Raw genomic sequence first — 12,929 nt, forward strand, 5'->3', positions numbered from 1 at the left:
TTGTTTATTTTTTGCTTTTATTTCCAATATTCTTGGAGGTGGGTCATAGAGGATCCTGCTGTGATTTATGTTGGAGAGTGTTTTGCCTATGTTCTCCTCTAGGAGTTTTATAGTTTCTGGTCTTACATTTAGATCTTTAATCCATTTTGAGTTTATTTTTGTGTATGGTGTTAGAAAGTGTTCTAGTTTCATTCTTTTACAGGTGGTTGACCAGTTTTCCCAGCACCACTTGTTAAAGAGGTTGTCTTTTTTCCATTGTATATTCTTGCCTCCTTTGTCGAAGATAAGGTGTCCACAGGTTCGTGGATTTATCTCTGGGCTTTCTATTCTGTTCCATTGATCTATATTTCTGTCTTTGTGCCAGTACCATACTGTCTTGATGACTGTGGCTTTGTGGTATAGTCTGAAGTCAGGCAGATTGATTCCTCCAGTTCCATTCTTCTTTCTCAAGATTGCTTTGGCTATTAGAGGTTTTTTGTATTTCCATACAAATTGTGAAATTATTTGTTCTAGATCTGTGAAAAATACCGTTGGTAGCTTGATAGGGATTGCATTGAATCTATAGATTGCTTTGGGTAGTATAGCCATTTTGACAATATTGATTCTTCCAATCCATGAACACGGTATATTTCTCCATCTGTTTGTGTCCTCTTTGATTTCTTTCATCAGTGTTTTATAGTTTTCTATGTATAGGTCTTTTGTTTCTTTAGGTAGATATACTCCTAAATATTTTATTCTTTTTGTTGCATTGGTGAATGGTATTGTTTCCTTAATTTCTCTTTCTGTTTTCTCATTGTTAGTGTATGGGATTGCAAGGGATTTCTGTGTGTTAATTTTACATCCTGCAACTTTACTATATTCATTGATTAGCTCTAGTAATTTTCTGGTAGAGTCTTTAGGGTTTTCTATGTAGAGGACCATGTCATCTTTGAACAGTGAGAGTTTCACTTCTTCTTTTCCTATCTGGATTTCTTTTACTTCTTTTTCTGCTCTGATTGCTGTGGCCAAAACTTCCAAAACTATTTTGAATAGTAGTGGTGAGAGTGGGCACCCTTGTCTTGTTCCTGATTTCAGGGGAAATGCTTTCAATTTTTCACCATTGAGGGTAATGCTTGCTGTGGGTTTGTCATATATAGCTTTTATTATGTTGAGGTATGTTTCTTCTAGTCCTGCTTTCTGGAGAGTTTTAATCATAAATGGATGTTGAATTTTGTCAAAGGCTTTCTTGGCATCTATTGAGATAATCATATGATTTTTATCTTTCAATTTGTTAATGTGGTGTATTACATTGATTGATTTGCGGATATTAAAGAATCCTTGCATTCCTGGGATAAAACCCACTTGGTCATGGTGTATGATTTTTTAAATATGTTGTTGGATTCTGTTTGCTAGAATTTTGTTAAGGATTTTTGCATCTATGTTCATCAGTGATATTGGCCTGTAGTTTTCTTTTTTTTTTTTTTTTTTGTGGCATCTTTGTCTGGTTTTGGTATTAGGGTGATGGTGGCCTCATAGAATGAGTTTGGAAGTTTACCTTATGCAGTTTTCTGGAAGAGTTTGAGTAAGATAGGTGTTAGCTCTTCTCTAAATTTTTGGTAGAATTCAGCTGTGAAGCCATCTCGTCCTGGGATTTTGTTTCCTGGAAGATTTCTGATTACAGTTTTGATTTCCTTGCTTGTGATGGGTCTGTTAAGATCTTCTATTTCTTTCTGGTTCAGTTTTGGGAAGTTTTACTTTTCTAAGAATTTGTCCATTTCTTCCAAGTTGTCCATTTTATTGGCATAGAGCTGCTGGTAGTAGTCTCTTATGATCATTTGCATTTCAGTGTTGTCTGAGGTGATCTCTCCATTTTCAATTATAGTTTTGCTAACTTGATTCTTCTCCCTTTGTTTCTTAATGAATCTTGCTAATGGTTTGCCAATTTTGTTTATTTTTTCAAAAAACCAGCTTTTAGCTTTGTTAATTTTTGCTATGATCTCTTTAGTTTCTTTTGCATTTATTTCTGCCCTAATTTTTAAGATTTCTTTCCTTCTACTAACCCTAGGGTTCTTCATTTCTTCCTTCTCTAGTTGCTTTAGGTGTAGAGTTAGGTTATTTATTTGACTTTTTTCTTGAGGTAAGCCTGTAATGCTATGAACCTTCCCTTAGCACTGCTTTTACAGTGTCCCATAGGTTTTGGGTTGTTGTGTTTTCATTTGCATTCATTTCTATGCATAGTTTGATTTCTTTTTTGATTTCTTCTATGATTTGTTGGTTATTCAGAAGTGTGTTATTTAGCCTCCATATGTTTGAATTTTTAACAATTTTTTTTCCTGTAATTGAGATCTAATCTTACTGCACTGTGGTCAGAAAAGATGACTGGAATGATTTCAATTTTTTTTTGAATTTACCAAGGCTAGATTTATGGCCAGGATGTGATCTATTCTGGAGAAGTTTCCATGTGCACTTGAGAAAAAGGTGAAATTGATTGTTTTGGGGTGAAATGTCCTATAGATATCAATTAGGTCTAGCTGGGCCATTGTGTCATTTAACGTTTGTGTTTTTGTTAATTTTCTGTTTAGTTGATCTATCCATAGTTGTGAGTTGGGTATTAAAGTCTCCCACTATTATTGTGTTACTATTAATTTCCTCTTTCATACTCGTTGGCATTTGCCTTATATACTGTGGTGCTCCTATGTTGGGTCATATATATTTATAATTGTTATTTCTTCTTCTTGGATTGATCCTTTTATCATTATGTAGTGTCCTTCTTTGTCTGTTTTCACAGCCTTTATTTTAAAGCCTATTTTATCTGATATGATTATTGAGACTCCTGCTTTCTTTTAGTCTCCGTTTGCATGAAATGTTTTTTCCGAGCCCTTCACTTTTAGTCTGTATGTGTTCCCTGTTTCGAGGTGGTCTCTTGTAGACAGCATATATAGGGGTCTTGTTTTTGTATCCATTCAGCCAGTCTTTGTCTTTTGGTTGGGGCATTCAACCCATTTATATTTAAGGTAATTATTGATAGGTATGGTCCCGTTGCCATTTACTTTGTTGTTTTGGGTTCGTGTTTATACAACCTTTCTGTGTTTCCTGTCTAGAGAAGATCCTTTAGCATTTGTTGAAGAGCTGGTTTGGTGGTGCTGAATTCTCTCAGCTTTTGCTTGTCTGTAAAGCTTTTGAATTCTCCTTCATATCTGAATGAGATCCTTGCTGGGTACAGTAATCTAGGTTGTAGGTTATTCTCTTTCATTACTTGAAGTATGTCCTGCCATTCCCTTCTGGCCTGAAGGGTTTCTATTGATAGATCAGCTGTTATCCTTATGGGAATCCGTCTTTGTGTGTTATTTGTTGTTTCTCCCTTGCTGCTTTTAATATGTGGTTTTTGTGTTTGATCTTTGTTAATTTGATTAATATGTGTCTTGGGGTGTTTCACCTTGGGTTTACCCTGTTTGGGACTCTCTGAGTTTCTTGGACTTGGCTGGCTATTTCCTTCCCCATTTTAGGGGAGTTTTCCGCTATTATCACCTCAAGTATTTTCTCATGGGCTTTCTTTTTGTCTTCTTCTGGGACTCCTATGATTCGAATGTTGGGGCATTTCACATTGTCCCAGAGGTCCCTGAGGTTGTCCTCATTTCTTTTGTTTCTTCTTTTTTCCTCTCTGCTTCATTTATTTCCACCATTTTATCTTCTACCTCACTTATCCTGTCTTCTGTCTCCATTATTCTACTGTTGGTTCCCTCCAGAGTGTTTTTGATCTTATTTATTGCATTATTCAGTTTTAATTGACTCTTTTTTATTTCTTCTAGGTCCTTATTAAACATTTCTTGCATCTTCTCAATCTTTGCCTCCAGGCTATTTATCTGTAACTCCATTTTGTTTTCAAGATTTTTGGATCATTTTTATTATCATTATTCTAAATTCTTTTTCAGGTAGGTTCCCTATCTCCTCCTCTTTTGTTTGACTTGGTGGGCATTTTTCATGTTCCTTTACCTGTTGTGTATTTCTGTGCCTTTTCATCTTGTTTAGATTGCTGTGTCTGGAGTGGCCTTTCTGTATTCTGGTGGTTTGTGGTTCCTTTTTAATGTGGATGTTTCACCTAGTGGGTGGGGTTGGATGATAGGCCTGTCAAGGTTTCCTGGTTAGGGAAGCTTGCATCAGTGTTCTGGTGCATGGAACTGGATTTCTTCTCTCTGGAGTGCAATGGAGTGTCCAGTAATGAGTTTTGAGATGGGTCTATGTGTTAGGTGTGACTTTGGGCAGCCTGTATGTTGATGCTCAGGGCTATGTTCCTGCATTGCTGGAGAATTTGTGTGGTATGTCTTGCTCTGGAACTTATTGGCTCTTGGGTGCTGGTTGGTTTCAGTGTAGGTATGGAGGCTTTTGGATGGTCTCTTATTATTTAATTTTCCATGTAGTCAGGAGTTTTCTTGTGTTCTCAGGTTTTAGGCTTAAGTCTCTTGCTTCTGGATTTCAGTTTTATTCTTCAGTAGTCTCAAGACTTCTCCAACTACACAGCACTGATAATAAAACCTCTAAGTTAATGGTGAGAAGATTCTCCACCACGAGGGACACCCAGAAAGGTTCACAGAGTTACATGAAGAACAGGAGAGGGAGGAGGGAGATAGAGATGAGCAGGAAGAGAAAAAGGGGGACTCAAGAGGAGAGAGACAGATCTACACAGTTCTCTGTTCCCAAAGTGTTCTCTGTAGCCCAGACACCCACAGAGATTCACAGAATTGGATTGGGAAGAGAAGGGGAAGGGAGGAAATAGAGGTGTTCTGAGGTAGAAAACAGAGAGTCAAAAGTGGGAGAGAGTAATCAACACACTCCTGAGTAAAAATGGGTACTGAATATTGGATTCTTAAATGTCCAAAATTGGTATCAAATACTGAAAAACAAAGATTAGAAATCTAGAGTAGAGGTTAGACTCTTAAAAATACAATATTCAAAACAAAAACACAAAAGAAATTTAGAAATATATATGAAGTTTGGTTTAAAATATGGCTTCGCTCTCTTTTTTTTTTTGCAAGGTTACAGTGAAATGAAAATGAAAATTAAGGAGTAATAAAGGAGGAGTAATAGAGAACTTTAAAAGAAAATAAGAGAAAAAACAGGGAAAAAATAGTAAAAATATATGAAAATAAACGTTAAGGAATAATGGGGGAGTAATATGGAATTTTAAAAGAAAATAAAAGAGAAAAAAAAAATAAAAGAAAAAAAATTTTTAATTAAAAAAAAAAAGTAAAAATATATCTAGGAATTTCTCTGGAGCTGTTGCGGTCAGTGTGGGTTCGGTTCAGTTTCAGATAGCTCCTTGTTCCAGCTTACACTTCTCGATATCTATAGGCCCCTTCTGGTGTAGTGGGTGTTATCTACAGGGATTTTAATCTGTTGCACTGGTCCCTTCTGAAGCGGTTCCCTTTGTTTATTTGGGTTCTGTTTGCCAGTCTCTTCAGTGTCTAATTTCCTCCCTGACACAGGCGGGCGGAGGTGGTCTCTTGTTTAGGTTCGCTGGTTCAGTTGTGCTGCGGGGAGGGAGAGGTGCTGCAGGCAGATATCGCTGGCTGGCGTGTGTGGGTAGCTCTCACAGTGTTCCGGCCACACTGGGTTTGCCCCGCTCACGGGTGTGTGCTCTCCCCGTCTACACTGCTCAGGCTCCCGGCTGCTCTATAGGGAGCGGGCCCTGTGTTGCGTGCGGTTCCAGTTTTCGGGTATTCCACAAAAGCGCGGACTCGGTTGGGCCTGCGTTTTGTGCCTTCCCCGCCCGAGCAGCTCAGGCAGCCAGGAGCTTGACGGGCGCACTCTCCCCGGGTGCGGTGTGCCTTCTCCCCTCTGCGGTCCCAGCCTCAGTTTCCACACGCCAGTCAGGTGCATGTGTCTTTTGTCTTCTGGGGAGCTGGCCTCTAGCCGCAACCCTCCCAGCAGATGTCGACCATCCAGAATCTCAGGAAGTCTTTGGTTAGAAACTGGAGGCCTGTTTGCAGTTTGGTAGGGGTGCTGTCTCCAGGGGCCGAGTTTGCCCCTTTCCCCTCCCCCTGCTTCCTGCCTCCGGTGGGGATGGGCCGGTCTGCAGCCGGCTAGCTCTTCTCTGGAATTGCTCAGTCCCTTTGTTCTGCAAATGGCTGGCAGTGTGTTCAGGCCGGTTAATTTTTCTCTCTCTCTCTTGCTATCCCACAGTTTAAGTTGCTATCTCATGTTAGCTCCCTCCGATTGCCCTCAGGGCATTTGGGCCCGGTCCTTACCCTAAGCAATGCCGCCTGCTCCTCTCTGTTCCGCCCCCACTTGCTGGTGGCAGATGCGGGCGTCTGGGGTACTTTTCTGCTGGGAGTTGCTTTTAGGCATGTAATCTGTGAGTTTTATTTATTTTTCCTCCAAGTAGGTTGACCTCCGAGATTCAAAAACTTCCCCCAGACCCTCCCGTGAGAGGGTTTCCTGGTGTTTGGAAACTTCCTGTATTATGACTCCCTTTCTGGGATGGGTCTCTGTCCCTAGCTCTTTTGTTTCTCTTTTTATCTTGTATATTGTGCCCTACCTCTTTCTAAGACGATGGGCTGCTTTTCTGGGTGCCTGATGTCTTCTGCTAGAGGTCAGAAGTTGTTTTGTGAAGTTTGCTCAGCGTTCAAATGTTCTTTCAATGAATTTGTAGGGGAGAAAGTGGTCTCCCCGTCCTATTCCTCCGCCATCTTGGCTCCTCCCCCACAACTTAACTTTTTTACGAATTTTTTCTTGCCTACCATCCTCGGGACTTCTCAGCCCTGACGTTCCCATTGTCCTGCATTTCCTACAGTTTTATCCAAGCAGAACCTCTTTACTACATTATCTACTGAGAGCCCTGCATGTGCCAGGTACTGTCTCGAGGCAAGGAGCATAAGGCCACGTGGTCTGGCGTGGTCCAGTGCTGACACACACAGGAAGTGATGGTGCGGTGCTTCACAACGAACGGAGGATGGAGGTCAAGGTGCCTAGCACAACCTAGAGGGTGAGGGGAGGACAGGGCAGCAGTTTTCTGCTGGAGGTGATAACAAAACTCCCTCTCCACTGTTCACCCGGATGAAGTCCCTGTTCTCATGGCTTAGGGGCAGACAGTTCCATTCCCAACAGAGAGATTTTCTCAGAGAAACTAGGTATTATACAACATTTATAATACCCTTCAGTTACATTGGGGGTTAAATGGCTGGTATAAACTGGTCCATGAATCTAACTACATATAAAATATTGTCTGGGAAAATACTTGTAAAATGACAAATTTTAAAATATAAGTAAGCCAGTTCTAAGCTGGAGACCACTTATACATGGGTGAGGTGGTATTAACAAATTTAAATTTTGAAATACCCTTCTCCTCCTCCCCGACTAAAAGTGTCTACTCTTGAGAATTTGCCATCTTCAAACCAAATATGTTTCTTAGGTTGTAATATCACATGCAAATCATTTACATTTTGAAAGTATTATACTATAATCATGGAACATTAAAAAACACCAACCACAACAATCACAACAATCTAACAGATTAATAAAAGAATTCTTGGAGAAGGCAAACAAGTGTAATATGCTTTATGGTAGATTGTTGACTGTTATTTGGGGACGTACCAGAACCTCTTCTCATAACTGTCCCAAAGGCACAGAAAGCTGATTGAGGGCCTTGTCCATACCAACCTAAAGGCAAAATCATGTTGGCACAGACACATCAGGGCCAGGATTAACAGTGAAGCCTATGCTTAATGATCAAAGCAGTATTAGACTTAGGTTATTCTTTCTGTACAATTATATGCTGCTAGTAACTATGTAACAAAAATGTTATTTTGCCATAAATATTGCTCACTGAATGTGAAAAACCTGTTGATATATAAGAACTATAGAAGTAAGGAAAGTCATAATAAAAGAAAAATTCCTATGCACAATTTGCCTTTGGGTGAAATTTTAAATGACTTAAAAAACTAACAGGAAAAATAGCTATCTCTGTTGTTTATGATATTCAACCAGCTGATATGAAAGTCTGATGGACTACATCTCTCCTAAGCATTATTACAACCCTTCAGAAAAATCCAAATTAAATAGGATGGAAATAAAATTTTCAGGGTCTCTAATCCTACTGGAACATTTATCTTAGTGGTGTATTTCCCAAAAGCAAATATGGCTCATTATTCTCAATGCTTCTTGAAATTCCCATAGAGATGGCTATTTTCCATACCTCTTTTGACAAACAGACTTAAAAACAAAATATGAACAAGACTTTCACAAGTATGAAAACTCAAGTATTTCTAAACAACTTTTCCAAGTAATTGATATGCTTCTTATAAACAATTCCTACATTTTTATAAAATGTATAAAAATAGGCTTCTTAATGATCAATATTGGCCAATGTTTTCTCAACCTATCTCTGGCTAGCACATGTACCTGAAAGTAAATGAAACATTTCCTTAAGAAGAGTTGATATCTGCTCTGGGAAATTAGTCTAAACTGGAGAGATTTCACGGGAATCAATTAGCAACTAACAAAAACACTCTTGGTATTGCTACCCTTACTTTTCACCACTTCTTAATAAGTCATTCAAAAAATAATCAAACTAAACTAAACATAAAACATGTGTATCAAGAAAGTTTAGTTCCTTTATTAATCAAAATTAGCAATCCCTTCAAGTTTCTCGGGGAAAAAATAACTAAAAGGTTTCTAAAAAGACTCAGAGCTGTTAAGAATAAACATGAGTGAGAAAAAAAGTGTGCAGTACATGTGTAAATACACTGACAGGTAGGAACTGTGGATTTCAAGTTTACCAGGTTTGTTGACAGGTTGACAAAGTCTGCGTAGTCCTTGTTGATGAGCTCAACCATGGCTGTTTTAAGCAGCTTATAGTAGAGCTCCAGGTCATCTCTAAGAGCTTCCAGCTGGACTGGCTTGGGACAGTCAGACACAAAGTGATGGACATCAAAGTCTTCCTGAAAATAAAACCAGAAAAAAGGAATTATTGCAACAATGTCACATTTTACATATACAAATAAAAGGAGAGAGAATAACAGAGAAATGCCATTCTATTCATTTGAGAGGTTAACTGCTGTCAGGATAAAGCACTTTAAAACACACAGGACAGAAAGGTGCTCACACACTGTCAAGGTGCCAAGAGGGAGGCCCCTGACCAAGAGCATTCTCTCCTGCTGCCTAAGTCCCAAAAGGGATTTCATTTGTTTTTAACTACACACATTCAATAGGCTCTTCTCAGAACAGAAATAGTTCCTTTTCCCTTAAGTTTTAAAAGTAACAAATATTCACTGTGACAAATTCAACCTATAAATAAAGCCATCCCTCAGCATCCATGGGGGCCTGTTTTCAGGACCCCCAAGGCCACCAAAATCTAGGTATGTCCCAGTCTCTAAAATAAAATGGCACAGTATTTACATACACTTTAAATCATCTCTAGATTACATAACACCTAATAAAATGTAAATGTTATATAGATCATTGAAAATACTATGTAAAGAGTTGCCAACTATTTGTCGCAGCAAATTCAAATTTTGTGTTTTGAAACTTTCTGGAATTTTTTTCCCAAATATTTTCACTGTGAGGATGGATGAGGTAACATCCATCACACAGTTACAAATTTCCTTTTCTTGCTATGATAAATTTTAAGATTTACTCTCTTAAACTTTCAAATATACAATACAGTATTATTAACTATAGTCACCATGCTATACATCACATCCCCATGATTTATTTAACTGATTAACTAGAAGTCTGTACCATTTGACCCCTTCACCCATTTCGTCCATTCCCCACCCCCTGCTCTGGCAACCACCAAACTGTTCTCAGTACCTTTGAGTTAATTTTTGTTTTGTTTTTTAGATTTCACATAAAAGTGAGATCATGAGCATCTTTCTCTAACTTATGTCATGTGCATTAATGCCCTCAAGGTCCATCCACGTTGCCACAAATGGCAAGATTTCTTTCTTTTTAAAAAAATTTTGATTTATTATTTTTGGTTGTGCTGCATCTTCATTGCTGCATGCGGGCTTTCTCTAGTTGTGGCGAGCAGGGGCTACTCTGTGTTGCGGTTTGCAGACTTCTCATTGTGGTGGTTTCTCTTGTTGTGGGCAACGGACTCTAGAGCACAGGCACAGTAGCTGTGGCCCAGAGGCTTAGCTGCTCTGTGGCATGTTGAATCTGCCTGGACCAGGGATCAAATCTGTGTCCCCTGAATTGGCAAGCAGATTCTTAGCCACTGTACTGTTGTAGAAACCAGTACTCGAGAAACCAAGCACCACACTCGGAGAGTTGGAGAACTCACGTTTACTACGCCAGCGGGCCCAGAGCAGTTAACACTCTAAGCTCTGAGCCCCAAACAGAGGGGTTACAGAGTTTTCAGACAGACTATAGTGGGCAACACTAGCTGCTAATAGGCTGGTTTAAACGAAGCAGTTTCATGTGCACATGAACAGCAGTCAAGATGGGGAGGGGAATGCCTTTATATGGAAAGGCATGATTAAGCAGGTTTACAGGGGCTGGGGAACTGCAAAGAGCAGGACAAGGGTGGTGAGATAAGCTCCAGTTCCTCGTATCTTAAATCCCCACTTTCTGAGACTACGTGACCTATGTGATCCAGACTTTGCAAGGAGCAAGCTGAGTTACACAGGCAGAACAAGCAGGATGTTATGTCAAATTTTAACTTTTTCTTTTTAGTACCACCAGGGGGGTCCAGATTTAGTTCCTTTCCATGGCTGAATAATATTCCTGTGTGTGTGTGTGTGTGTGATGTGTATATCATGGTTTCTTTATCTATTCATCTATCAATGGATACTAAGCCTGCTTCCATGTCTTGACTATTGCAAATAATACTGCAGTGAACACTGGGGACCTACAGGTGTAAGCCTCACTGGCCACCAAAGCCAGGTGATCTAGAGTGGTCTGTGGGCAGCAACTGCAAACATCGGGGCACCAGACAAGTACCCAAGTTCCTTTCTAGGAGATATTGTCCAGCTGGAATGAGGCAGAGAGGGCAAAGACGGCTCCTGCCAGCCTCCTAGCCCCCAGAGAGTGTTAAATGAGAGGCCGGCCCCTCAGGCTGATGCTTTAAGATAAACAAGCCTCTTTCACAGAAAGTCTGGGCCCTTTTCAGCCACTGTCCCTGTGCCAGGCCCCAGGAGGGTGACCAAGTTCATGCTGCCCTTCAAAAGCTGTTTCTCACATCATGAGCCTGGTGGGTCTTGCAGATGCCAGTTCCACTGACTTTCAAAGGTAGATGTTTGGGGGCTCATCTCCCAGGTGCAAGTCTTTAAAGGAGGGGTGCCAAATTTAGGGTTCAGACCCTTCACTTCTTAGGGAGCAGCTGGGGATGGTAGCTTCCTTCCAATTGTGGGTCACCATGCTGGGAGTGGGGTGGATGGTGAGACCATGTCTCAGCCTCTCCTATCCACTTTGATGTGGGTTGTTTGCCAGATGTGCAGGAGTTACTCAGAGGAGGAAACTATTACATGAGTAGCTACTGATGTCATGTGTCCATGGGAGGAGGTAAATGTTGTAGGATCCTCTGCTCTGTATTTCTCATTAGATCTTACAAGGATGACTGAAGCATTTTAAGTAGCCTTTTCCCTCTGTGTTCAGAAAGGTAGTTGGTTGTTTCTTAAGCATTTATTAAATAACTTCCTAAAAGTCTGAGATACCACTATGACATTGAGTTAGGACTGAAATACATGTGCAAGAATGACCCAAATCAAAATATTAGCTCATCAGTTCAAATCCAACCTAATTTCCCCTTGAAACAGAACCCTATATTAACTTGAAGTAACCAGTGGCACAGCATCCTCTAACACGGGTTCAACACAACAGATATGACTACGTCATTTCCTGCATTCCACCTGACTGTAACTCATCAAGCGCAAACCCCTCAGTGCAGTACACGAGAACTGCTTGCAGTCCCACCCAGCTCTCTCTCTACTTTTCCAGTCTCAATTCTGGTCATCCTCCCAGCCTCTCTGGACTAAGTCCAGTTTCTCAGCACACACTGTGGTCTTTCTGTGACCATACTCAAAAGCCTAAATCTTATCTACCTTGTACTATCCAGTCTAGACTGCTGGTGGACACAATGCAGGTGATCAATGAAGTGAAGTGATAGACACTCAATCATGTCCAACTCTCTGCAACCCCATGGACTGTAGCCCACCAGGCTTCTCAGTCCATGGGATTCTGCAGGCAAGAATACTGGAGTGGGTTGCCATTTCCTTCTCCAAGGTGATCAATGAGTGCCTGTTTATTAAATGAATGATTGCTACCATTTTCCTAATAGGGCCTCATCATGTGTGTGACAAAGTTTCCTTTGACTGGAAACAAAGTTTCCAATGACTGGGTTTTTTGAGTAACCTTCACTCTCCTAATGCAAAGGGACATTCTCTAACTTTCTCACAGGCATAAATTACAATATGCATTAAATCAGACAGACTTAAGAAATATAACCCCAAAGGCAAACTCTCTATCATTTCTGCCATGTGACCAAAACTTTCAAAATGTCTCTCTGAAGGAAACATAAATTGCAAGTAACCTTAGTCTCCAAGTCTCACTTAGAAAATCAACATTTAACACAGGGTGGCTGTCTTATGTATTTTGCTTTTACATGTGAAGCGGTCACATTTAGGCTTAGGAGGCATGAAAGAATATAAAACTGCTGCCATTTCAGCCACCTCCCCAGTTTGCTCTCCCCTTCATCAAGGTCTACTTTAGAACTTATTTTGAGGTTTCTACTTTCTGAAGCCTCTCTTCCCAAAGGCTTTCTATCAGTTCAGAGCAAGAAACATGGTGGGGCTAGCAAGTCAGAAAGAATGCTGGTGTTGAGCCTGAAGGAAGCCTTGAAGAAGGCAAAGTTGGTCAAGCTAAGCTCTCTGTATTCTGAGATTCTTGAACAGAACAAAGCCCCTCATCTCTGCTTGTGCCTTGGCTTCTTTCAGCACATCTTGCCTCATCATGCT

At 40.3% G+C, this 12,929-nt stretch overlaps 1 protein-coding gene across 1 annotated transcript in view; it reads right to left on the reverse strand.

The window, feature by feature from the left end:
- LOC110145366 (conserved oligomeric Golgi complex subunit 2-like) overlaps positions 1 to 12,929 on the reverse strand; it is a 41,751-nt gene that overhangs the window by 23,147 nt on the left and 5,675 nt on the right. Inside the window, 1 exon segment of the mRNA XM_070464064.1 lies at positions 8,754 to 8,915. Within this exon segment, the coding sequence (XP_070320165.1) occupies positions 8,754 to 8,915 (162 nt within the window).

The sequence above is a fragment of the Odocoileus virginianus genome, unplaced genomic scaffold, assembly GCF_023699985.2.
Source record: "Odocoileus virginianus isolate 20LAN1187 ecotype Illinois unplaced genomic scaffold, Ovbor_1.2 Unplaced_Contig_13, whole genome shotgun sequence".
In the NCBI taxonomy this organism is placed as follows: Eukaryota; Metazoa; Chordata; class Mammalia; order Artiodactyla; family Cervidae; genus Odocoileus; species Odocoileus virginianus.